Raw genomic sequence first — 27,232 nt, 5'->3', positions numbered from 1 at the left:
GACAAATCTGAAGTTCAAGGCTGTGGTTATAGATTTGGGATCTATCACAATGGTCATAGTGAAAACCATGAGAGTAGATGGGAATCACCCAAGGGAAAGTTGTAGAATGAGAAGTGGGGAGGGGAGGAGAAGGGAGGAGAGGAGGGTGAGGATGGGGAGTACCAAAGTTTTAAGGGGAACATATCAAAAACGGGGATCACACAAAGAAGTATTCTGAGAGGCAAGAGCAGAGAGCTCTCAGAAGGGTGACAACAGAATCATAGGTCAACGGACTAATAGAAAGGTCACTAAAAACAAACTCTAAAAAAGGATTCAGCCAAAACGATTGAGCTAATAATGGTGTGAGTGGTTTCCGGGGAAAATGGGGGGCAGAAGTCAGACTGCAGGAAGCTGAAGTTGAGAATGTGGGAAACAGGGAGCTCGGACAACTCTTTCTTAAAGGTGGGCACGTGAACAAAGCCTGCCTCTGCTCGCAGCTCTGCGGTGCCGTCAGCATTCCTGTCCCTGGGCAGTTGGCCGAGCTGATCTTGGCAGGGCCCTTGCAGTTCTGGCGTTCTGTAATCTTTAATCATATGAAACTGACTTTGGAGAAGTCCTCGAGCCCCCTTTTTGGCTCCCGTGATGGTTTTCCTTCAGTGGAACTAAGGTTACTTGTCTAAGAACTGAAGCCTCTGACTTGACGGATGAAAGTGGATCATGTGTATTGAAGCCACCTACTTGGTAGATGTAGTGACGAGCTGCACAGATCTGGGCCCAGGACAGGATGCTGGCGCGTGGGAGGGGGAGAGAGCAGGTGCTAACTATACAGATAGTGTGCCTAGCAGAGCACTTTGTTACATTTCCTATTTGTCTCTCAAAACAATTTTATAGGAATCACCAAAGTGATCTCATCATGGTTTCTCGACCAGGTTGGGATGTGGGGTAGGGATTTCCACAGCTGCTTTTATTTTGAAACAATCTGATAAGACGACCCAAAAACCATTGAGAAATGCATAATCCTACACACCTCAATGATTCAATTTGTTGTCAAAACTTTGGGTGTTTTTGGTGTTATTGTTCTTCTGGCTTTTACTAGTATGTACGGAGGTAACAATTATTGGGAACACTCACTATCTTCAGCTAAACAAATTCCCCCAAAGCTCAGGACCACTTGTTTGTCTCTTGCCTGACACATCTCAAAGATACTTCGTGCACATGTTTATTTGATCTTCACAGCAGCCTGCAGGCTAGGCAAGGCAGCTCTTTGGAGATGAGGAAACTGGGACCTGGAGAGGTCAAGTGATTTGCCCGAGGTCCATAGTGATTTGTTGGTGGAGTAAGGGCTAGAATTCAAGTCTCTTAACTGGAGCCTATTTTCTCTATTCTGAGCCATTATCTGACAGTTTAGAACAGTGTGTAGACAAGCAATTTGGCTAAGTCCAGCAAAGATTCCAACTTTAACCTCGATCCCAGAGTTTTGGACTGATTTCCTTCAAGACTCTACTCCTCTTGGCCTTTGAGAAATTTATTTTTCTTGAATTACCTTTCCAGCTAAATTCGATCTAATAATTGTCGGCGCTCCTTTTTGCTTTATGCCACGTAGACCCGACTTGACAAGCTGCTGGGATTTTGTTGGGTTTTAAAGATTAAAGAAATACTGAGGGGCAAGTAGGCAGTGGGACACCAGCCACAGAATCAATCCAAACTTTTGTTGACACTTGTTTCTTTCCCCATACGCCAGGTTCCCGGGTTGTATTAGTAAGATTGAAATTGAAATACGTCTGTTGCTGGTGGATGAATTTGTCACTTTCCTTGAAACTGGTGAACCCAGAAAGTTAGCGATAGGAAAAATACTGCCATTGTCTGTTAAGAAGTCTATGACATTTCAAGGCAAGAATGAATGTATGGAAGAAGAAACTTGTTTCTTCTTTACTAACAGAAGGGAAAGCCTGGAAGTGAATGATATGGGTATAATTTAAAAAAAAAAAAAAACCTTTACGTAACTTTTTTTGCCGGGAGAGAAGACTACGAAGCACATTTTCCAGGAAGTGTGGGCTGCAACGATTGTGCGCTCTTAACTAATCCTGAGTAAGGTGGCCACTTTGACAGTGTTCTCATGCTGCCGCTGCCACCTTCTCGGTCTGAAGATATCATTTCAACTCTAACACAGCATGATCGAAACATATAGTCAAACTGCTCCCCGCTCTGTGGCCACTGGACCACCCGTCAGTATGAAAATTTTTATGTATTTACTTACTGTTTTTCTCATCACCCAGATGATTGGGTCAGCACTCTTTGCTGTGTATCTTCACAGAAGACTGGACAAGGTAAGAGGAACCAAAAGCCCTTATTAATTACATTTGGGGGTCCTTACTGATGGGCAGGTTGGTTGGGTTCCGTTCTGCCCAGATGATGGACAATGGTAGGAACCCAGATGGAGAAATGGTCTTGTGGCATAATGTTTGACATCTAGTCCTATAGGACAAGGTGTCCTATTCTGGTCTCTGGAGTCAGACTGCCTGGGTTCAAATCTCGATGCTGCCCCTTATTAGCCCTGTGATCGTGGGCAAGGCATTTTCTATTTTCTATGCCTCAGTTTCCACATTTGAGAACTGGGGAAGGTAAACGTGTCCGCCCTGTAGATGAAATGAATTTAGTTTGTAGCAAGCTTAGAACAGAGCCTGGCACAAAGGAAGCACGGGGGAGGCATTAGCTATAATTATCTGCTCAAGTTTTACTTAAAAAGTAAACTTTTCTTCTGATAGAGACAACTTTTTTTTTAAATTGCCAACTAGAGGAGAGTGTGAATTTGGTCTGAGATGACATAGTGCTTCAGAGCGGCGCAGACATGGAAAAGTCCCAGAATTTGCAGTTTTATAGTAAAAGTGGTGTTCTCTCTATAATTCTGCAAACACTGATTGCAGTTGCAAGTTCCTCAGTTTCCCTCTGAGGGGTTTTCTCTTCTTAAGTGGCCGGACTCACAGGAACAAAACAGTAGAGTAACTTAGTAGGTAGTTTCGCATTCTGAGGAAAAAATAGTTGTTAGGTTTCATCCTGTCTCCACGAGTCTACCCACGTCCACTGCAGGGCATCTCATCGATCATATATGAAAAGGAGAAATTTGATCACTTATCTGGCTGTTCCTAAAAGTCTGGATGTAGGAATCGTGGGTGTACAGCCTCCAGAGACTGCATTTTCCCAGCGATGTTTGAATGCCCTCTATTGGGATGCCAGCCTAGAATCAAGGCCATGAAGGTTTTCATCAGGATAAGGAGGGGCAGTGACGGTCAAGGCCATTCACTGGGTTACCCATATTTTAGCTTGCACAGAAAAGAGGGGTGTTCTGGGTCTGTTTGTCTGTGTTTGGCCCGGTGGGCTCTGTCAATCAAATGCCTGGCCCTAAGCCTAGCCTCGATGGGTGGGGGGAGCATTGACCAAATTTACCAAAGCATTTAGGTGCTCTCTTAAGGACAGTGGGAACCGCTGGCTAATTGGATCTTGTTTTGAATCTAAAAATGTAATTATCAAACAAGAAAATGGCACAGAATTCGTTGATTATACAAGTGCATTCCGTATATTTAATTAGTCAAAGACATTGGAAAATAAAAGATCTCATTTACTTTGGGAATGAAAGATGATTTCCTAAAAAATGCAAATGTTTTCCACAAATACTAAATTTAAAAATGAAAGAGACGTAATTAGACCTTCAGTTAATTGGCACACATTGCAAATTAAATTCTCTTTACAAAGCACCACAGCACAAACTACAATGAAGTGGGCAAATGAGCTCAGCAGAAAACTATGTTATAGACCGTGCTCACAATGACCGATCATTACTAGAGCAGTGAGTGAGAGATCATTCTAGAACACTGCTGCTGTACTACATAGACAAAATGTACACTTTGTAATGAAAGTTTGTTAGAAAGGCTGTGATTTCTCCCTAGAGTCTCAGATAATATGATGTTTTAATTGCTGGCTTTGGTCGATTTTTTAACTGCTAACAGCAGATAACAAAAATTCGGTATAATAGCTTTTATTCCCCATTTATATCTGCAAGGTCCCCCTCCTGTTGCTGGTGCTGTGGAAGTGAGTGTAGAGGCAGACATCATTAGCAGCATGTCCCAGAATTAGGTTTCTCATGTCCCTGTTATTTCACAGATAGAAGATGAAAGGAATCTTTATGAAGATTTTGTGTTCATGAAAACGTTACAGAAATGCAACAAAGGAGAGGGGTCCTTATCCTTACTGAACTGTGAGGAAATTAAAAGCCGGTTTGAAGCCTTTCTCAAGGTAAGGAGCCCAGTTGCTAATTAAAGTGTCATTGAAAAGTTTTACTGCGTTTGCTAGGTTGGGAATCTGAAACCGGGTGATGTAAAAGTGCAGACATTTGTTTTATATACATACGTACATATGTGCCTACATACACACGTGGGTGTAGGCATCCCCCCACCCCCCAAAAAAGGGAAAGGAAAAATGAAGCCCAAATCCCATGTGGAAAGGGGAAGGAGAATTGGAAGTGTGCACACTCACAGGAATGTTCTTGAGAAGAACAAAAAGGCCTCTCCCAGGGAGATTACACGCTGTCATGGGCGCATTCACACACATCACGGGCTCGTATACACAGCCGCCTCTGTGAGCATTATGAAGCACACTGACTTTGTCCTTTAGTAGTTTCTTATCTTTCCATCCAAACTTCGGTGCCTTCTCACCGTGGACCTGTGGTCAGGGAGCAATAAACACTGGCCACCAAAGCCCTGGCACAGCCATGGTACGGTGCTGCCTTCACCATACTAGGCGGGAACGGTGGGTCCGCTGGGTGCTAGGGACTTCACAAGACTGATGCCCTCACACACGAAGGAATGTTTCTCTGATGACAGAATTTCAGGTGCCACGAAAGGGAGATCTTTTCCCTTTTTCGTGAGGAGAGGTGTTGGGAAAGGGGGACGGACTTCTTTGGTGCCGCTCAAACCAGACCCCACATGACACCGCTTGCCCGTGAAGCCAGTCCACTCTAGGGCTGGTCAAGACCTGAGGCAGACACAGGGCCCAGCATGAGGTCACTGGCGCCTATAACGGGGATGGAAAACAAGAGGTTTTAGAATGTTTCCTGAGGATACATTTACAACATTGGTTCCATCATCATGGAAAGGAGTCTAGAAGCTCTTTCTCCTAAAGCAGAACATCAGGAACTCTTTCTGCTTGTTTCCCTCTCAGAGCACTGAGTAAATACCCTTGGCCCTCACCTCACTTTGGGGCTGCGAATAGGAGGCAACTTTGTGCCCAGTGGGGTGGGGGTGGGGCTGTATCTGGATAAACCAACAGGAGTTAGTTCTCACATATAAATGATGTATAATTTAGGGGCACCAAGATGGCTCAGTCAGTTAAGCATCCAACTCTTGATTTCAACTCAGGTCATGATCTCACAATTCGTGAGTTCGAGCCCTGTGTCCATCTCTGTGCTGACAGCATGGAGCCTGCTTGTGATTCTCGCTCGCTCGCTCGCTCTCTCTCTGCCCCTCCCCTGCTTGCACTTTCTCTCTCTCTCAAAATAAATAAATATTTTAAACTATATATTTCTTTTTTTTTACATTTCAATTTCTTTTTTTAAATAGTTTATTGTCAAGTTGGTTTCCATAGAACACCCAGTGCTCATCCCCACAAGTGCCCTCCTCCATGCCCATCACCCCCCTCCCCTCCCCCCACCCCCATCAGTCCTCAGTTTGTTCTCAGCATTCAAGAGTCTCTCAGAGTTTGCCTCTCTCCCTCTCCCCCACCATTTCCCCCCTTCTTCTCCCCCATGGTCCTCCGTTAAGTTCCTCCTAATCCTCCTATACGTGCAAACATATGATATTTGTCCTTCTCTGCCTGACATATTTCGCTCAGCATAACACCCTCAAGGTCCATCCATGTTGCTACACATGGCCAGATTTCTTTTTTTCTCATTGCCATGTAGGATTCCATTGCATTTAAACTATATATTTCAATACATGCATACATACATACATACATAACATGCTGTGCGATTTGACCCGGGAGTAAAGGGCTTATGATATGACCTGAGCTTATACCTGTCCTCCTGCACTGTCCCCAATGTGTCATTTATTCCAAGAGTCAAGACTCTAAAGTCTATTAAGGTGTCACTACAGGAATCAGAACGCAGCCCAAGTCTGCTGCTGGCTTTTGCGTTCTTTACACTAGCCTAGGCTTTAGATGAAGACCCCTCTTTATTTTCCAGGCTTGGAAATGACTTGAGTTTCTCTGGTTCTTCAAGGAGTCTCACCAGAACCATAAGGGTTGGGAGATATTGCAAAATTAAGGGTGAATAAAGCCACTTTCAGGACAACAGTTAATCATCCAAATGGCAGATTTAGTGCGCCTGGCCGTGTGACCTTGGGCAAACGACTTCACCTCTCTGGGCCTGTTTTTTCATCTATAAATGAGAGGGCTGAGTCGATCAGCACTGACATTCTGTAATTATACGATCAGCCTTGTGTTTCCTCCAAGGCAGTGAGAATGGCTGTTGGGTTTTCTCCTCCCTCTCTCTTTCTTACTGCGAGTTTTACAGTTCAACTGCCAATTGCTAATGGCCTTATTTCAGCTCAGATTTGTAAGACTTCCCAAGTCAGCTACCCAGGTTAAGAGCAAGGAAAGCAGCCGGCTTGGCCTCTCTGCTTCTGCTTGCATGAGAAAAAGTGACAGACCTTCTTAGCATGTCAACCAGGGCTCCTTACATGTAGCAGAGGAAGCCCCTTGCCTCTACTGCCATAGGGGCGGGACCCTAGTCTGCGCCCGTGTACCTAGGATACACACGGTAGTTTGCGACACCAAGTCTTCTTCCAAAGACTGACCCCCTTTTCTATATCTATTCTCCCAGATTTCTCATGCTAAACAACATGTTGGAATTTTTAAACACTCCAACAGGCCAACTGCACAGTAACCCCAAATTGGATTTTAATATTCTTAGTGAGCGTTACCAGGCATTCTTTCTGGGTTTTAGTCTGACTGGTCCCGGGCAACTTAACGTTTGAGTTTTGGGGGCTCCAAATCATAGGACTTGAAGGGGTCCTAGAAATCACTGGATCTAAGGGTGCCTGGGTGGCTCAGTCGGTTAAGTGTCTGTCTCTTGATCTGAGCTCAGGTCTTGATCCCAGAATCATGAGTTCAAGCCCCGCATGGGGCTCCATGCTGAGCCCAACTTAAAAAAAAAAGGAAAGAAAAAAAAATCACAAGATCCAATTATCAACCCAGGACTTCAGTTTTTCTCCCGGGTAGTCCCTTCCCGGTGGTCACCAAACTCTGTTTGGACACCTCTAGTAACAAGCAACTCATTGTCTCCTGAGGCAGGGAGCACCTGCTTGTCCCTTTAAGGGGAAGATGGGATTCAGGGCTTATGCTAGGGTAAGTGGAGGCAGCATCTTGAATAGTGTAACTTCACATTAAAACATACTACCCACCCCACCCCACTAGACTGGTCCATTCCGGGGCTGTCTGCCCACCGAGGCCTGAGGTGTCCTTGATGGGGTCAAAGCGTTTTCCTTTTCAAGGTAAAGGTCAACCTGTCCATGCCTCCCACATAGACTTCTCACTGAGAGAGAAATAACTAGTCCCAGATTTTCTGAAAGGCAACTTTAAAAAGTCTTTCAGTCGAGGTGTGGAGTGAAACAAGGGGAAAAAAAGGCCCTGGGGAGTGCGGCTGAGGGAAAGTTCACAGAAAGGCAAGGCCAGGCACATAAAAGACAAACTTTGCTGACTTCACGTTTTCATCTTGGCCAAGCCCCGACACCAGCGCAACCACGTAGCCTAAAAGTATCTCACCCTCAATCATCACACTCCATTTTTGAAAAGACACTAAATACTCATTTGTTTACTTGCTGTCTCACAAACATTTTCCTGTCACCGCACTTTCTCAGCGCCACAATCTAGCTCAAGTGGAAAGTTAAAGCCCCGTGGGCCCCTGTGAGCATTTCGAGGCTCAGATTCCCCATTGGGGCTCTGTGACTTACACCCTCACATCTGGCAACCGAGCTGAGGCTGCAACAAGACGCTCAACAGTGCCAACACCGATTCCTCCCGGGGAAGAACGGAAAAGGAAGGGCCCTGTAGAAAATGGAGTCCAGTAACGGGACTTGGATGATCAGATGTAAAGATACTACTGTGTTCTTCCCTTGTATTTAGAGTCCAGAGTGATGGTGTGAGCTAAGTCGCCCTCTGAATGTGATCTCATGGCTTTTGCTCTTGGCTGCTGCCTCAGACTCTTTGGGTGACCTCATGCCAGCCAGTTAAGCCTTGTATTCAGGATCTTTAAAATGGCAGCCGTAGCCATTATGACCTTCCTGCTTGTGCTGAGGGCTGTCCCTGTTCACTTCTTTGAGTACCTCTAGCTTCCCCCAGTTGCTGAGTGAAAAGAAACCCCTTAAAAAGTGTTGCATTTGCCTTTGAACCCCGGCATCGCTGGGAGATTACCTGTGTTTCCTATCTGCTGATTAAATAAATACAGGCCATGCAAGGCAACCAGCAAGAAGAGAATTTCCTCATCCCATTGTCAGGGACCAAAAAACCATGTCCGAGGGTCTCTTCGTGGTCTGGAATTCCTTCCCAAGGTCAAACTGACTCTTACCATTTCCTAAGAGATTTCAGGCCAATTTTATCCTGATACACACCATGCTTTGTGTTTAATAATATTCTATATACCAGTTCCCAGGGTAGAAACTTCTCCCCATTCAGCATTATTTGTCAATACCTGTCAAAGGCAAGGAGGCTGGGGTCACAGGAAAGGTCAGCAGCACAGCCTCTGGTCTGGAGAGAGCACTGCAATGGAGATAATAAGGCCCAGATTCTGCTGCAGGCTCACCCCTGGGCTTTCTGGGCTGTCAGCTCATCTGTCTGAGCCTTGGACTCCCAATCAGTATGATGGAATTAATGACAGGATCTAAGTCTGTGTGATAATCCTCACCAGGAACAGGCGATAGAGTCATGACAGGTGCCCGATGAATGATGCCTCTGAAACCCCACACCACATTTCCTGTCAAAATGACCTTTTGCAATGATTCTTATTTTAGGATATAATGCTAAACAAAGAGATGAAGAAAGAAAATAGTGTTGCAATGCAAAAAGGTAGGTGCTATTTACTAACTTTTTATAAATACTTAAAAACTAAAAGGAAGCTCTCGGCTGATTATACTGAATGGCCCAGTTGATGAATTAGGGAACTTTTTAGCCCCGGAAATAAAACAAGAATACAATGGCCAAATCGATACCTTCTCTAATGCCTGTGATTTGGGAAGGCTTTGTTTCTACACGTCTATGGGGAAGGCCGTGTGCCTGTAACGCTGACAATACCAAGTATGAAGAAATGCCGATATTTTCAGTATCTTAATCAAAGCAACCATACAGCATGGCCCCACTTACAGAGGATAAGAGGACCAGGAAGTCATCATTTGGTAGCAGTGGCATTCATCGCTCAGCGATAACAGGTTTTCATGGGGGACCATGGCCAGTGGAACATCTGGGATCAAGGAATGATACCGTGTGACAACGTTCTATTCTTTGCCCTGTTCCTGATGCCAGCACATCTCAAACATCTCAGGGTTGGAAAGGATCTTGAGTGGAAGGGTTCTCAAATGTAGCACCACCCACAGAATATGAATCTCCTTCACAACAGCACTGACCATCAGGCCCCTGCCCTGATGTGCCTAGGTACCTTCTATCTCGTTAATCATCCGGGGCCATTTTTAAATGGCTCTACTAATTATAATAAGATTGCTATCCTACTTGAGAGAAATTTCTTCTCCTCTGGAGTTGAAAGTCGCTCCTGGCATCTCCACTCGCTGGACCCACTTCTGCTCTTTGGGACCATACTGAGCAAAGTAGAACTCTTCTTCTTATACAGCAACTGTCCACATGCTGAAAACGACAATCATGGCCCCTGAGCGTTTTTTTCTCCAGGTTAAATGTCCGCAGGGTCTTCCACTGTTCCTCCTGTGACACTTCTAAGGCCTTTCCTCTCCCAGCCACCTCCTTTTCTGGACACTCCAACTTTCCCTGTTCCCCATAGCACCCCAAAACAAACACAATAATGTCTGGAGTGGGCCAAGCAGCCGACTATGGGAGAGAGGGAGTTTTGGTGGATGGGGGTTGGTGGACTGTTACTCACAAAGTCAGTGAAAATGACTTTGCTATGCTATGGCTTCTGTAACTTTATGCATACAAGGAAATATATATATACAGAGATACAGATACTGTCTTCTGAGGCGAAGAGAGTACTCAGCGCTTGCTGTTGCTCTGGATGCATTGGGTCATCTGATTTCCATGAAGGTTCTGTCTTCAAAATGACTGTAAGATATGTTGAGTGGCACCATCTTGTCTGTTACTTACAGCGAGATTTGAGGAGACGGTTCACATGGATGTTGCCTAGAAGTCTTCAGGGAAAGGATTAGCTTGAGGAAACTGGTTATGTAGGTCATGCAATTCGATCCAATATTTATAGGGCACCTACACGGTGTCTGACATCAGGCTCATGACTGGGAAAAGAAGGAACTTCCCCATAGTCTCTGCACTCAGGAGATCAGCATATCTGATTAAAAAGTAAGCTTTTAACACAAGAAACAACTCGAGACAGGTACAATTGTTTGGCCAGTTGCTTGACCACATCAGACACCATGAGCATCACACCAGCTAAGTGCACAGACATGACCTTGGTGCCCAGTGAGATTCCCAGTGGATGGGAGCTGTTTCCAAAGGCAAGCTTCCAAATATGTTTAATAAAGACCAGGAGTTTTAGCCAGAATCAATGTAGGCAAAGAGGAGCTGAGTGCCAAAGAGCCTGTAGAAGAATGGTATCAGTGCCAAGAGCCAGTTCAGGTGTCCAGATTCTAGAAACCAACTTTTCCCTGTGACAGAGACTTCAGAGCACTTTACCTTCCCTTTTGGGTAGCGTGTTGAAGCCTAGTCTCCCTTACATAGCTGCAGAACCAGATCAAATGACCCGGTGGGCAGTTTTGTCTTGCTTCGGCCTGACAGTGGGCTCTTGGTTTCGTTTCAGGTGATCAGGATCCTCGAATTGCAGCACATGTCATAAGTGAGGCCAGTAGTAACCCAGCATCTGGTAAGTCCAAAGCATTGGACTCAGTCCTCCAAGCGGGAAGGCTGGGATGTTAAAACGGGACAGCCTAATGATCAGGCCCCTCTCTTCCTCCGGGGCCCAATTTACAAACCCACTCAGACACCTCCCGTATGATCTCCTTTGTCTTCAAAGGGAGCTCCAATGCACAGATGGGACTTGAAGGGACAAAAGGAAGTGGGAAGCAATCCCGGTGTTCTCATTATGTTCTTGCTCAATGGCCGATTCTAAGTGATGAATTGCTGGGTGGCGGGACCATTATTCTGACAACTAGAAGAGGTGGCAGGTAGTGACCTCCTGACCGGGAGCATCCCTCACGCCAACCCCTCTTCACCGTGCATAAATGGGCCTCAGGGGGCATTTCCTGCCATCTGTCAATCCCCGTATGATTAACCCCAGGCTCGCTGGGGCCAACCTCAGGGAAATTAAAGGTAAAATCATTCTGCAAAGATCAATAGGTGCCAAGACGTTAGATTTTCCAATGAAGTAACGACAGACGATGTACTGTAATCTTTGCGACACTGAATGATTTTATTTCCATATATGTGCTGCCATCAGCCTAGCTCTTAGATCTTTGTCTCCCAAACCCGCACCTTGAGATAGCTGGTACCAGAGAGTGTGTTGCAGCTGACAAACGGAGGGAAATGTGCACACGAGCACGAAACCGCCTCCCTCTACAAATGCAGTCCGAGGGCATCAGCACAGTCTTGGAACAAATGTAGCACCGTGCTCCAGAACGGAGTTCTACACAGTATGTGTGTGTGAGAGAGAGACAGACACACACCCACAATGAGAGAGAGACAGAGATAGAGACAAAGAGAGAGGAAAGGAGATACCACCTCATATCTGAGGCATCTTGGGCTTCTCAGTGGGTGTGACACATAAATGACTATTGAGAGCCCTGGATAAGAAGTATTTGAACCCTAAGATTCCAGGACTGTGACTACCACTTGCTAGATGACCTTGGGCCAGTGCCTTTACTGAGGTTTCCTACCTCATTGACTCACGGGGTGACTCTCAGCATTGCCTCAGCTAATGTGGAAGTAGGTCATACTGTCGTGTGCTATACAAATGTTAGGTGTCGTTCCTTAGCTTACTTTACTGTACTTGAGATGTTGGAAGAGTAGCATAAAGCCCTTCATTCATACTAGGTATTCCTACAATATTTAATAATTCTGCCACGTAGCCATTCTCAGCAAATGCACTTGTGGAAGAACAGCACAACTATATGGGCGTGTCCAAGGTGGCTGATCGCGTGACACGTGCACATCCAGACTGCAACAGAGCCGCCACCCGGAAGAGTAGCTTCCCACTGGTCCTTGTCCACCTGTACATAAACCCTTGCCCTTGGATATATTTCATGGTGCCCAATGGCCTATGATCGATATTGGTCCTGGCATAGTTCCTCGTCTGCATCACAGGAGGCTCACAGGGAATCAGGTGCAAGGACAGTAACATTCTTCACCCCACCCCAGTCCCAAAGCCCTCTCTCCTGCCTGGTCATGCTGCCACAGACTTGACCTGGATCCCACAGTAAGGACAAAGATTAGGTAAAAGCGCTTGTGAAAATAATGTTAGTGGACTGAAAGAGAACGTGCCCTTGTTTTCCCAAAGGGTCCAAAAGTGAAAACCCCATAAAGAAGTGTCCTTTCTGGAGTGGTCTGAAGGGCCACGAAATGTCAGACACTTCAGGACGCCTTTCCTATTACCAAAGGAGGAGTCACGACAGGTTGAATCTTACACCCGGGTAGACCACCAAATGGGAATTTTAGAAAAAGAGCTCAAGGAAGCAAATGATTGATACTTTCACTTCTCCCCAGCCCCCACAGCCAGCAGTCTAGCTCTCTGTGGGAGCTGAGATTTGAAATCGGGCGCACACACTACTTTGAACCCACTCAACATCTCAGCCGAGAAAACGGTACACTGTTGGTGGGTACTTGGGTTCCGCCACAAGAATACAGATACTTTCAAGTTGGTGACGCCCCACTACAATGGAAGATCAAAACACACAGTGCAATGACAGGTTTATTTTCATACTTCCTTGCCTAATTTTAGTCCTTGCTGTGGGAGGCAGGTCAGGTTTGCAACAGCACGATCAGGGAGGAAGAAATGGGGTCCTTCTTCTTGTCAGCTGAGGCTGAGCTAGATAGACTGGTCAGCTCTTGGACTTCGTGAAATCCAAGGAAAGCAGGAGAGCAGTGTTCCTATTAGCGACGGTGTTGTCTGAATAGTTTAGCATGCATGATTTAGGACTTGGAATTCTGAAATCGCTCACACCTTAAAGTTCAAGGGCAAATTGGCTTTAAAAGCTCTAAAGGAAGAAGGAAACTCACTGCGTTCGGTTGCTGTATTTTAATCTTCAAAACAAGTCTCTGACTTGCCCCCGTGTTACAGACGAGGCACTAAAAAGCTCAGGGAGAGTAAGTGACTTGCGCAAGCTTGCATGGAGCGTGGATTGGAACCCGGCTCCATCCAACCGTGATGCTCATGCTGATTGTCAATCATCCTCCGTGGACGGAGGACCCTAAGGGTCCTTAAGGGTCCTTACCACCCCAAACTTACATTCGTATCAGCAGCCAGTGTCCCATATTAAACTCTCTGCTGTGTCAGAATGCGAACCATATACCTTCATCTCACCACAAATCTCCCCTCTCCTTACAGTTCTCCAGTGGGCCCCCAAAGGATACTACACCATCAGCAGCAACTTGGTAACCCTCGAGAATGGGAAACAGCTGGCCGTTAAAAGACAAGGACTCTATTATATCTATGCCCAAGTCACCTTCTGTTCCAACCGGGAAGCTTCGAGTCAAGCTCCATTTATAGCCAGCCTCTGCCTGAACTCGCCGAGTGGATCCCAGAGAGTCTTACTCAGGGCTGCAAATCCCCGCAGTTCCTCCAAACCTTGTGGGCAACAATCCATTCACTTGGGAGGAGTTTTCGAATTGCATCCGGGTGCCTCGGTGTTCGTGAACGTGACTGACCCAAGCCAAGTGAGCCACGGGACTGGCTTCACGTCTTTTGGCTTACTCAAACTCTGAACGGTGGCCCCTCGCAGGCCGCGGCTGAGCTCACGCTGGTGGTCGTCGTAGTACAGCAAAGCATTTAAGACCACCCCCTGTTGAACTGCCTATTTATAACCCCTAGGACCCTCCTCGCGGAGAACTATTTATTATACACCCCAAGGCATGTAGGGCTGCGAGAAGCGCATCGCGGGGCCGAGCAGCCCAAGCAGGCCCCGTTCGGTAAGAGTTTCTATTCTGAAGCAGCAAGCCCCACTGAGGCAGACGTCCAGAGAGCCCCATGAAAAGACGAGACCATTATGCACAGATTGAATTTGGAGTAAAGAGCAGATAATCAGTCAAGTTCAGTTTTGTTTCTTTGCATGCAGTGTCTTTCCGTGGATAATGTCTTTGATGTATCAGTGAAGCTGCAGAAGGGGAACAGGGAGCCTCAGCTCACGTTCAATCACATGCTTGGCTCCAGGTCCCTGTGCGCCCCCCACCCCCCATGGAGGGGGCAGGCTCTAGAAAGTCTGATGCAGTGGAGAACTGAAAAACTCTGCCCCCACCAGCCTCCGCCCTCTCGACACTCATTCTCTCCCTCCTCCGCCCCCTCGTCCACACAGGCTGTTGCGAATCGGTTCTCTTACTTCAACCCGGTCCCGTCTCCACCACCGTAGGTGGGAGGAGCGAGAGGGGCAGAAGCTGTAAGTCTGCCCACTCCTCCTCCCGAAATGACTGTATTTAAAGGAAATCTCTCGTATCTACCTGCAGTCTCCATTGTTTCCAGAGTGAACTTGTGATTATCTTGTTATTTATTTTTTGAATAATAAAGAGCCCTTAACATTACTGTTGTGATCCAGCCCCTCGGGCCCTCCGCCACCCGGATCGGGGGAAGGGGGAATCCTTCCGAGGGTCTCTTCCGGACCTTTGTGATGTTTTCACAAACTTGATACTCAAGCTCTTTGCACCACGAAGCATCTTGGTTGACTGCACAGTCCCCGGAGGTCTGCGATAGCCTTTGATGAATGACCTGAAGCTCGTTCAGGGAAGGGCAGTCGGGGTCTTCATTTCCAACCTGCTCTGGAAAGGCCGCAGGAGTTTATAAAGAGACATTTTCCCCTCCTTGATCAATCACAGCTTAGCGAGGCTAGAGGGAGGGCCTGAGATGAGAAGCAGTTGCTTATCTTTTTAATAGTTGCCTAGGCGGGTCTATCGCAGGGGACAGAGAATAGCTATTTTGCACGTAAGAGACCCAGAGTGGCTGATTTGCTTAAGGCCAGCACCACAGGTTCGAGTAGAAAAATATTGCTGTAGAAATAAGAAAGGGGAATGAGGAGGGGTGGGGTCTGCTCTGCCCACTGCCCCTGCTCTCGGGTCCTATGGACCCCGCCCTTCTTGGCTGAGTGACTTTGAAGACGTTTTAGCATGACATTTTTTTAAAAAAAATTTCAATGTGTGTTTTTGAGAGAGGGAGAGAGAGAGAGAGAGTGCCAGTGGGGGAGGGGCAGAGAGAGAGGGAGACACAGAATCGGAAGCGGACTCCAGGCTCTGAGCTGTCAGCACAGAGCCGCTGGTGGGGCTCGAACTCACAACCAGGGAGATCAGGACCTGAGTTGAAGTCGGACGCTCACCTGACTGAGCCACCCAGGCGCCCGGTGCCTCTTTAACACAAGGCTGGAATCACGCTAGATGAACTTGCTCGGCTGTGTACTTTCTGTGACCAGAGACCTTTGGCGGGAGCAAAGGTGACATTTGCTGATTTGGGGACTCACCTATGGATCCGTCCACAGTGCTGCCTTGTCCTCCGGAGCAGAGATCCTTCTTCAGCACCATCCTCTGCCTGAGACGCTTGAAGGAGGCGGGGCAGCCTCTATGACAGCGAGGAGACATTGCTCATGATACTCTTATCGGTGCGAGGCTCCCTTAGGAGGGTCAGGACCCCAGACCCAGCTGAGAAAAGGGCTTGGCCTGGTCCAGGGGAAAGAGGCCATACACGGGCCATGACTCTCCTTCCCTCGTGGTAGCTAAGTGCTCACTTTGGGGCACGGCCCTACTTCCTGGCTTGCCTGGCAGAGACGTGGAGGCGGGGGCGGGTGAGAGGCATTACCCCTTTCATATGGTTCCTGCAAAGGGGATCCATGTCCAGCCCGGACAATACGTTTAGTCTTTGGATCCTCACCTCCCTTAGTTTAAACATTGCCCCTGCCCTTCACCCCACCTTCTTCTTTGGGAATGATGTCTCCCCATTTTCTTGGCCTCTGGCTCCCAAGTTGCTGATGAAATCTATTATCAGAAGGAATGCTATCAATACAAAAACCACATTTTCTGGTCTATTTCTTCTGCTCCCATACCTCCTACTGCTCACTAAAGGACACCTCCCGTAGCTCCCGTCCAGAACTTTCTTTCCCCTGAGTGTCAGCTTCACCAAGCCAACTGCCTTCAGTCTCTCAGACGACTCCCCCATGAGGCCACCTTGTCCTTTCCAAGAACTCCAGGTCCCATCTTTTACCCTCTTCTCTTCCTGTTCTACATGCTCACAGGGGGCCATCTGCCCCGCTCTCCCAGCTCATGGATTTAAGCAGCACCTTCAGGCCTATAGCCCTGACCTGCCCCCCTAGAGTCTGTCCCCGGCTGCCTGTGTCTCCACATGGTGGGCCCAGGTCCCCCAACCCAATGGTTCCAAAGGGAACTCTTGACCCCTCTTCGGACCCAGTGAAATTCGCGTTTAGTGTTTCCCATTCCAGCGAAAGGCAGCCTCCCTTAACGGCAGCCTCATCTCCCTGGCTTCCCCAGCCAGACACCTGGCTTGACTCCTTCTCACTGTGCTCACTCCCTGTCCAATCCTACTGGCATAAACACAGTCAACCCAACTTCCAAAACAGTTCCTAAATTAATCCACTTATTTCTATCATGGCTGCCACGATCTTAAGTCCACGTTACTGTCAGCTGTCTTCCGGAATGCTACTCCAGTCTCCCAGCCACCTCTGCCTCCACTCTTGCTCCCTAACATTTGTTTTCCATGCACGGCCAAGGTGAATTCTTTAATAAAAGTCTGATTTCTCCACTCCTCTGCTTCTGCAGCTCCTGCTGATAGGTCTCTCAGCGTCTTAAGTTCGAACCCTCAGTTCTGCATGTTGTTTGCTCTTCTTGAAACACCCCTCCTCCTCTCCAACTACACCCTGCATTAGCTTCACAGCACGTAGCCAAGTCGAAGTTTTTCCTATTATTCTGTGAGCTTTTTGAGGACCAAGACCTTGTCCTGTCCACCTGTTCATGGTGACTTCAGTGTCTATCACAAGGGCCTGACATAGAATTGGCCCTTTATTCACTGCATGGAGAAAAAAAAATGAATGAATAAATAAATGCAGCTGCTTATCACTCAGTGAAGAAGCTCATGAAATAATTCTGGGTGTTGGGTAAAGGAAAAAATTTGCAATACTGTAAAAATAGTTGATGTCGAAAACATTTCTAGGATAAAAATGTCCTCAGGGAGTAGAGAATGAGAATTACAGTGTAGATAAAAATAAATAATCTATTTCTATGGGGCGCTTGGCTGGCTCAGTCAGTAGAGCATGCAACTCTTGACCTTGGGGTCATGGGTTCGAGCCCCACATTGGGTGTGGAGAGTACCTAAAAATAAAATCTTTAAAAACTAATCTGTTTTTATGACATAGTTCATGGTAGTTAGCAAAATAGTACATAAAGTTTTCCAAACTTGAACATTTTCAAAGTTGTTCTAATAAGTGATGAGGACATGAGTACATTTCTGATCTGCCTATAACATTCTGATTATAAATTATCTAACGTCATTCCATTTTTATCAAGATGTTACTTTTACTTTCCATCCAAGGGTTGGGGGAGGGAATGCTTGAAATGCCCAATATTTTTTATTTCCAGAGAAAGAGAAAACGAGCAAAGTGTGAAATATTACAATCTCTGTTACTTGGTAGGAAGCAAATGTCTACAAAATGCTGTGTGTCCCTAAGTCTGGGGCACCCCCCCCCTTCAAGGAAGACAACAGGGACCCTCTTGGGCTCCAGGAAGGAACACACTGTGTGTTGGATTACACTATTTCCACAGGGCCTGATACCCCTGTAAGCCACATTGCCTTAGGCCTTTAAAGCAGTCTGAAGTTCTCTGAGACACAGAGACGTGGAACATGGAACTAAGTACAATTTTTTTCTCTGTGAAACACATCTCCAGTTAAAAAACAACAACAACAACAACAACAACAACAACAACAACAACAACAACAAAAAACAGCAGGGGAGCCTGGGTAGCTCAGTGTCGGAGTAGTTCAGACTCTTGATTTCGTGCTCACAGAAGGTGGCCTCGGTGTGTGGTTATTTGCAACATCGGCTCACTCAGCAAACACTGAGCAAGTACTATGGGCTTGACCCTGGATCAGGCCCTGAATTTACAAAGAGGAAAGGAGACAAGCTCTCCTCTTAAAGTACTTTGCATTTAGCGTGGAAAAAGACACGAGCAAATAAAGTGGATGCAGGGACATAAAAACAGGGTGTCAGAATCTGGATTCCCTGAGGAGGCAATCAATACTTGAGCTTTTTTTTTTTTTTTTACAAGTTATTTCAAAGTTACAGAAAGATTGCAAAAATAATAATATAAATACCAAGTGTATCTTTTTTCTGAACCATTTGAGGTTTGGTACATCATGGTCTTGCCCCTGAATACTTCAGCGTGTATTTCCTAAGAAAAAAGATATTCTTGTTTATAACCACAGCCCAGGTGAGCTTCAAATAACACAGGTTTTAAGCATGTGGGTGCACTTACATGCGGATTTTTTTTTCAACAAATAGGGTACAGGACTACAAAAGTATTTTCTTTTCCTTAAGATTTTATTAATGATGCTTTCTTGGTTGTAAGAATACAGTGTATGATACATCCAACATACAAAATATATGTTGACTGCATGTTACTCAGTAAGGCTTCTAGTCAGTAGTAGGCTGTTGGTTTAGTTTTGGGGGAGTCAAAATTATACGTGGATTTTTGTACGGGGGAGAGGTTGGCAACCTTACCCCCATGTCATTCAAGGGTCAACTGAACACTTAGTCAACTTCTGTAAATTTAACACCAATACCGATCTGCCATTTGCATTGCTGAAAATTGTTAAGTGATACAATAATATCCTTTATATCATTTTTCCCATCCAGTACAGTATCCAGTCTGGGGCCAGGTATTAAATCAAGTTGTTATGTCTCTTTAGTCACCTTTAATCTGGGACATTTCCACAGCCTTTCTTTGTATTTAATGACATTGCCATTTTTAAATAGTAATCTCTCCCCTTTAAAACAAAACAAAAAAAATGTTCCAGGGGCACCTGGGTGGCTCAGTTGGTTTAGTGACATGCTTCAGCTCGGGTCATGATCTCACAGTTCATGGGTTTGAACCGCGAGTCGGGCTCTGAGCTGACAGCTCAGAGCTTGGAGCCTGCTTTGGATTCTGTTTCCCTCTTTCTCTGGCCCTCCCCCACTCATGCATGTGAGCACACGCTCTCTCTCTCTCTCTCTCTGTCAAAAATAAATAAACATTAAAAAAAAAAAGAATGTTCCTTATTTTGAATCTGTCTGATGTTTCCTCATGGTTAAATTCCGGTTATGCTTTCCTGGGTGGAAAACTACATGCATGATGTTGTGTTCTTCCCAGTGCATCCCATCTGGAGGCACACGATGGCCATCTGCTGCCTGTCATCGTAGATGTGAATTCTGATCACTCGGTGAAGGTGTTGTCCAAGGTCTCCATTCTATGGTCACCATTTTCCCCTTTGTAACCAGTAAGCCATCTTAGGGGAAACGCTTGGAGACTATGCAAGTATCCTTCTCCTCATTTTCCCCTTTATATAGCATCTGATAGTCATTTTTGCCTGACTCAGTCTTTACTACACTGCTTGTGAAGTGATGGCTTCCCAGCTCCAGTGTGCCTTCCGCATTTACCAGTCAACACTAACCGGGGTCTGTACGCAAGACCTTTCTGTTTCTCCCCACTTATTTATTAGTATGGACTCACAGACTTCTACTTTTTTCAATGCTTTCTAATTCATTACTGTTCTCATTTTGGTGCTCAGAATTTCCCTTCTGTGGCCAGTCGGTGCCTTTTCAAGTTGGCCCTTGTGTCTTTGAAACATGTCTATATCAGGTTCTTTTTTAAGCATTTCTGTCACTTTCTGGGTCCTCTTGTACCTTCCCTGCTTTAGCCACAGGATCAGCCATTTCTCCAAGGAGCTCTGCTACCTTTCAGCACAGAATATTATAAGTGCTTACTGCTCCTAGGTATATATACACTAAATATAAAGAGAGAGACTAAATATATATAAATATAGACTAATAAATATAAATATATATGTTATATACACGCACACACACAAAAGCTGTCAGAGTTAGCAAATAAAAATTCAAGATACCCATTTATATTTGAATTTCAGGTGAACACTGAAAAACTTCATATACATATATCCCATGCAATATTTGGGACATGATCTATACCAAAACATTATTTGTCATACAGCTGAAATATAAATTTTTTAAAAGTAGGCTCTAGACCCATCGTCGGGCTTGAACTCAAGACTGCAAGATCAGGAGTCTCATGCTTCACCGACTGAGCTGGCCAGGTGCCCCATCTGAAATTCAAATTTAACTGAGCACCTTGTGTTTTTTTTCTGGCAATTGTACTGCATACAAACATACATACTACATACATATAAATGTACACATACTCATGCAGAGACACACATACATACATGCATTTTAGAAATCATGAGTTCACATAGATAGTTGAGCTGACCCCATATGGAAAGGAAAGAATTTGCTCAATGGACATGTGTGGGAAAGGGACTTTAGGAAGGACAAAAGGCATATTACAGGACTTAAGAGAAATTCATGGAGACTAAATTTTATTGTGCGATGAGGAATAGCAAGAGATTAAATTTTGAAACAGATGCAAGACATAGATCTTTTAGGTGATCATTCTACTGGCACCAAAGAGGACAGACTGGAGAAGGTGACATAAGAGGCGAGGAGATGCATTATTCTGAGGGAGAGATGACAAGTGCCAAAAATAGGCGATGGTCAAGAGGATGGAGAGGAATTAGGGGATACAAGAGAGTTAAAACTGTAAGACTGGATGGCTAGACTTATAAAGCATTGATGTATAAATTTATACAGGGTTGAGGGAGAGGATGCAGTGGAGGATAATGCCCATTTTCCTGGCTGGGGCAACGAGGTGGCCAAGGGTGCTGTTTACTCGGATGGGAAACATTGGATGAGCAGACCTGGGAATGAGGATGAGGAGTCCAGCTTTGGAAATGTTGAGTTTGAGGTGCTGAAGGACAGCCACGTTGAGACTGTCCAGCCAGTAGCTGCATCCATGGGTCTGGAGCTCAGGAGAAAGATCGGGATGGAAAAATATGGACATGGGAGTCACCTGCGTTTTGACAAATGAAGTTATAGGAGTAGACAAGGTTGTCCAGGAAGAGGCCATAGAAACGAAGAGTCGAAGAAAAGTGTCAAAGATCAGCAAATGTTCAAGGGACAGGCAAGGGAGGTGGGGTTCACTAGGTGGATTCCAGAAAAGTTGGGCTCATGCAAGCCAAGAAAGAAGAGATTTATCAAGGAGGCGAGGGTCAAACACTGTGGAGAGATCAAGATAGGAGTTGAAAAGTGTTTTCTGGATTTTTCAATTAAGAGCTCAGGAGTGACTTCAGGAGAGTAGATGGCTGAGGCAGAAGCCTACTTAGGAGATGCCGAGTATAGAGGAGGAAACGTGGTAGAGAGAACAATGGAGCCTAGAGGCAGACAGGCCAGGGTTTCAAATCCCAGCTTCACACACCCTGCTATCTTGTTCAGCATCTGTCCCTCTGTCCATTTGTAAGACAGGAATAACCATTGTTGTGAGGGTTTTGTGAGCTTAACCATGTAAAACACTTAGGATAGAGCCTAGCACCTGGGAGGTGCAGCACTGTATTTCCTTCTACTACTTCAGAGTAGGAAACAAACTCCCAAAGGCATGGCAAGCAGAAACATAATACTAGGTGCCTGCAAAATCACTGGCTACAGAAGTGAAAGTCAGGGGGCTTCCATTGGATGAATGGCTTCAAGGTCATAGTACTGTTGCTGCGATCCAAATCTAGTTTGGTGCTCCTGTAACCCCACCACCACCGCTGCTGCTACGGTCTCCCGTGCACAAAGCTGTGAGTGGACACTCTGGAAGCTAGGGTACAGAAACCACGAACACGTCCCTGGAACCACCCGCCAGCCGCCAAGCCCCAGGAAGATGGCCTCTGCCTCATGTAAGCCTTCCAAACATTGTGCAAAGGTATCCCGTTGGCAGAGCTGGAAATGTAGCAGAACCCACACTGTATAGGGAACCTTAGCTGCAAGGGAGCCTGGGACAGGTCTTTGTTTAAGACTTCCGGGGAGACACATAAAATGGGTGGCAACTCAGGAAACAGATGTTGAAGAGGATGTGGAGAAAGGGAACACTTGTGCACGGCTGGTGGGAATGCACACTGGGGCAGCCACCCTGGAAAACAGTATGGGGGTTCCTCAAAAAAATTAAAAATAGAACTAGCAATTGCACTACTAGGGATTTATCCAAAGGATACAAAAATGATGATTCAAAGGGGCACATGCACCCCAATGTTTTTAGAAGCACTATCGACAATAGCCAAAGTATGGAAAGAGCCCAAATATCCATCGACGGATGAATGGATAAAGAGGATGTGGTATACATATGTATGCACGTATAGGAGGATTAGGAGGAACTTAAAAGAGGACCATTGGGGAGGAGAAGGGGAAAAATAGTTGGGGAAAGGAAGGGAGGCAAACCATGAAAGACTCCTGAATGCCAAGAACAAACTGAGGGCTGATGGGGGTGGGGGGGTGGGGAAGGGAGGTGATGTGCATAGAGGAGGGCACTTGTTGGGATGAGCATTGGGTGTTATATGGAAACCAACTTGACAATAAAGTATTTAAAAATTTTTTAAATAAATAAAATACTGAAGTTCCTCCATAAAAAAATAGTTAACCACATAAAAAAAAAGATGTGGTATACACACACACACACGTACACACACATAATGGAATGTTACTCAGCAATCAAAAAGGATGAAATCTTGCCATTAGCAACAATGTGGATGGAACTAGAGTGTATTATGCTCTAAGTGAAATAAGTCAGAGAAAGACAAATACCATATGATTTCATTCACATGTGGAATTTAAGAAACAAAACAGATGAACATATGGGAAGGGAAGGGAAAATAAGATAAAAACAGAGAAGGAGGCAAACCATAAGAAACTCTTAAATACAGAGAACAAACATGATTGTTGGTGGGATATTGGGTGGGGGGCATTAAATGGGTGATGAGCATTAAGGAGGGCGCTTGTTGAGATGAGCACTGGGTGTTACACATAAGTGAGGAATCACTGGGTTCTGCTCCTGAAACTGATACTACACCATATGTTAACTAACTTGGACTTAAATAAAATTTAAAAAAAAATTAGGGGGTAGGAACAGATGCTGAGTAGCAACAGATAATATCCAGCACATCTGTCTCGAGGTGGAGCAAATATTTTCATCGTGACTGCTGACACCAGCATTCCAACTGTGGGCAGAATATAGGCTATCACTGGTTGACAAAATCCCGATATCAGATGGAAAACGGTGTACATATAGTTTGGAGGCTGGGGCCAGAAGGAGAGGGGCCGAGAAGTTAAGGAAGTTTCTGTCTCATGGTATGAATTATCTCTGTAAAGTAGGGAGCCAACGTCACCTGCCCTGAGTGAAAAAGGTGGAAGCCAGCCGGGGAACCCGATGAGAGTGGATGGCTAATGAAAAAAAGGTGGACAGCATCAGAAACCTTTCTGGACATCGGCTAGCAGGGTCTGGGGGGGGGGGGGGGGAAAAAAAGGAAGAAAAAAAAGGAAAGGAAAGAAACACAGGACTTAGTTTATAAAGCATGGTTATTCTTATTTATTGAAAATGTCCATTTTAAAAGTCTTCAAAATAAAAACAAGTTAGAAAATTGGAGCTCGTGTAAGAAGGGACGTGACGGAAGAGGAGCTACAAAGCCTCTAAGGGCAGCGGTTGAATTACAGGGTAACAGGAACCCACTTATAGAGTATTGTAAACAACACAACTATGGAGACACTGCTCTCGGGTTAACATGGCTTCATTTCCTTTATATTATTAACGTGTGAGCGCGGGCACCACTCTGCACAAGCTTCAGTACCCAGAGTACCGAGGGCCTCTCCTCAGAAGGGCCAGGTTCCAAACACATGCATATATGTACACGTTACTTTAAAATAAAGACCTTTCAATATGTTAAGCAATCCTATGCCTTATCAACTAAAGGATTTCGTGATCGCAAAAATGTTCCCTACGGATATAGTCTGCGCCGTTTACAGCAAGCCATTGATTAACCACAGGCGGGGCAGATGCTAAGATCCATGTGGCTGTTGTTAAATTTTTAGGTGAAGGACAGCATATCTGAACTGCTGGGCTTAAACACAGAACAACAGCCATTTCTAGAAATCTTCACTCCGCAGCTTCCAAAGATGGCTGCGTGGCGTTGGACATCAGGGATAGTCCATTTCCTGTGGATGGTGTTGTTTCTGCTGGGCAGCAAGCAGTCAACAGCCCTGTACCATGTAGCTGTGGGAACTTGGGACACCCCCCCCAGTACCAAAAAGAAAAATTGCTTAGCAAGCTGGGGGTGTTCAAGCTTCAAGTTTGGTTTCTGAACAACATTGGCAAGACCCACATGTATAGGCACCCGTCAAATGTATCTGGAAGACAACCTTGACCCATCCATTGGCCCTTTGCCTCTCTTTCCAGTGATCTTCCCCACCTGCCCAAGTGCACCTGTCTCTGGGAGAGAGAGGGGCGAGTTGTACTGCTCTGTGCTGGAGCCTCGTGCCGACCTTCGATTGTGTCGAATTTGGATGTACTCTGCTCTTCTGTGACCCTCTTCTAAACTGGGTTCACACAGTTTTGAGACACTTACAAAGGCGATCGTTTGAGTCGGTGAGCAACTTTAGCGAACCAATTCCAAATACCCAGCTTCACTAGTAACCAGCACACAACCACTGGAGGGGTCTTTTCTTCCTGGATATACAAAAACTGGACCAATAGAACATTTCTGCAAATGACGCTTCAAGTCCTACTCAGAGAGGCTGAGGACTCTTACAGCTTCTCACAGCATATCTGAGAGAGCAATAAAGTGAATTAAAGCTGTCTACTAGGGCACAGTATCTCCTCAATGCAGACGGTTTTGAAAGACGAGAAGTCGCGAGTTGAATGTGCAACGTAGATGAGGGAGCTGCTCACAGTCTATATTTTTTAAAAGTAAGCACAGTGCACACATACTAGTTTACACACCACCGGGTATGGTTGGCTTAAAGCACTGGAGAGACATAAAACTTACACGGGAGGCAGAAGGGTAGGGGAGAAAACCTACCATGCACTGGGAAAAGATGCTCAGCTCCGCTGCTGAAGGGGAAGATTGTCTAGTGCAATTTGCTAATGGATCTGGTGTTGGCTTGGATGAGAGGGGCTTCTGCCCCGTAGAGTTAAAATGTAAACCCATCCAAAAGGAACAAGGGCGCTACTGTTTTCTTGGCCTTATAGACAATACAAGGCAGTAATAATAATAATAATAATAAAAAAAGGTGTGCAATGAGGGCTGGCACGTGATCACCCAGGGAAGGGTGGCTGGGTCACTGGGCAAATGTGCTAGTCTTTTATTCACCCTACCCTGGTCACAGCTCAAGGGACTTTGCCTTCATTAAATTGGGTATTGGGGGGCTTCCGGATACAAGAAAGCATTAGAGAAGAAGTCAAGTTCACATTTACTAAGCCACGGCCAGCCACTTTGATATGGTAGCCGGCCCTAAAAGAGTGACCCAAGGGTAATGGCTGGTGAAGAGGCACTATGAATTGAAGGCCATCTGAAGACCATTGAAGTCAGTTGCCTACACTGGTTTCCCTTTTTGTATCAAATGGAAAAGCCTCTGGGGAGACTTCCACCACCGTGTCTGGCTCTTACCCCTGTCAAAAAGAAAACAACCAACCAATAGCCAAACAACCCACAAACACTCAAGCAAACAGAGAGACAGAGAGAAAGCAAAGGAGAGAGAGAGAGAAAGAGAGACTGACCCAGATACAAAATAAAAACCAAAGAAGTGAACAAACAGATCATTTGGAACTGGACATTCAAGACACCCGAAGGCACATCTGCCCAGCTGCACAGTGATGGTTATGGAAGAATGGAGGTCTTGGTACTGGACTCAGCCCGAATACACTCATCAGTTTGCTTCAACAGCCTCCGGACCAGCTTTTCTAGGTCCTTCCTTGATTTCAATTCTTCTTCCAGGCATTGCTTCATTCTTTTATTTTCCTGTGATGGGAAAAGACTTGTTAATTCCCAGACCAAGTGGCCCCTTCTCCTCCTCACAGCAGCCCTCACCACTGACTGTACTTTCCTTTCTCACACTCTTCTCCCTGAGCTTCTAAGATGAGGCAGCCCCCTGATTCTCCTACCCCTCTCTGGCCGAGCCTTTGCATTCTTCTTGCTTGCAATATAAACATCCTCTAAGGCTCTGTCCTGGACCCTCTTCTAACTCAGCTCTCTTTTCACTTAGTGTTTCTTCTCCTTCAACTCAGCTTGGGGGCCCCTCCCAAATCCCTCTGATACTTGACCTCATCCCATCTCATGAGCACTAGGTCTGCAGTCCCCAATATCAATGTGATATTCACAAGCGCCTCAAACTCATTATGTCTTAAAGTGAACTCAGTATCTCAGCTGTCAGTCCAAACTTCTCTTCCTCTTGCAGCTCCTGATCTCCATGAAGGGCTCTACCATATCAAACCAGATACCCACATAAGAAACTTCATCTTCAATCCCTGGCTCTCTCTCTCTCTCTCTCTCTCTTTGTCCCGACATCACGGCATCATTTTCCACAGGCTCGGACTCTGCAATGTGCCTTCCATTACGTTCGTTTTCCTCCTCTGCAGCCTCAGTGGCACTGCCTCAGTTCCGGACTTCATCATGTCTCACCCTGAGTTGTGTGACAACCTCCCAAGTGGTCTTCCAGTCTCTGTTCCACCCCCCCCCAACACA

At 45.8% G+C, this 27,232-nt stretch overlaps 2 protein-coding genes across 7 annotated transcripts in view; one reads left to right on the top strand and one right to left on the bottom strand.

Moving 5' to 3' along the window:
* Positions 1–2,080: 2,080 nt before the first annotated feature.
* Positions 2,081–14,888, top strand: CD40LG (CD40 ligand). The gene is made up of 5 exons (XM_039217144.1): positions 2,081–2,306; positions 4,138–4,269; positions 9,039–9,093; positions 11,021–11,083; positions 13,760–14,888. The coding sequence occupies exons 1-5, from the start codon at positions 2,151–2,153 to the stop codon at positions 14,134–14,136; spliced, it is 783 nt and encodes a 260-aa protein (XP_039073075.1). The 5' UTR covers positions 2,081–2,150; the 3' UTR covers positions 14,137–14,888.
* Positions 14,889–24,056: 9,168 nt separating this feature from the next.
* Positions 24,057–27,232, bottom strand: part of ARHGEF6 (Rac/Cdc42 guanine nucleotide exchange factor 6) — a 111,693-nt gene continuing 108,517 nt past the window's right edge. For all 6 annotated transcript variants that reach the window (XM_039217127.1, XM_039217130.1, XM_039217129.1 and 3 more), the window contains one exon: positions 24,057–26,509. In XM_039217127.1, coding sequence (XP_039073058.1) covers positions 26,369–26,509 — 141 coding nt within the window. In that variant the 3' untranslated portion in view covers positions 24,057–26,368. The remainder of the gene's footprint in view (positions 26,510–27,232) is intronic.

This window comes from Hyaena hyaena, unplaced genomic scaffold (genome assembly GCF_003009895.1).
Source record: "Hyaena hyaena isolate Hyena2069 unplaced genomic scaffold, ASM300989v1 scaffold_669, whole genome shotgun sequence".
NCBI lineage: Eukaryota > Metazoa > Chordata > Mammalia > Carnivora > Hyaenidae > Hyaena > Hyaena hyaena.
This window is presented reverse-complemented; position numbering and strand designations above follow the sequence as displayed.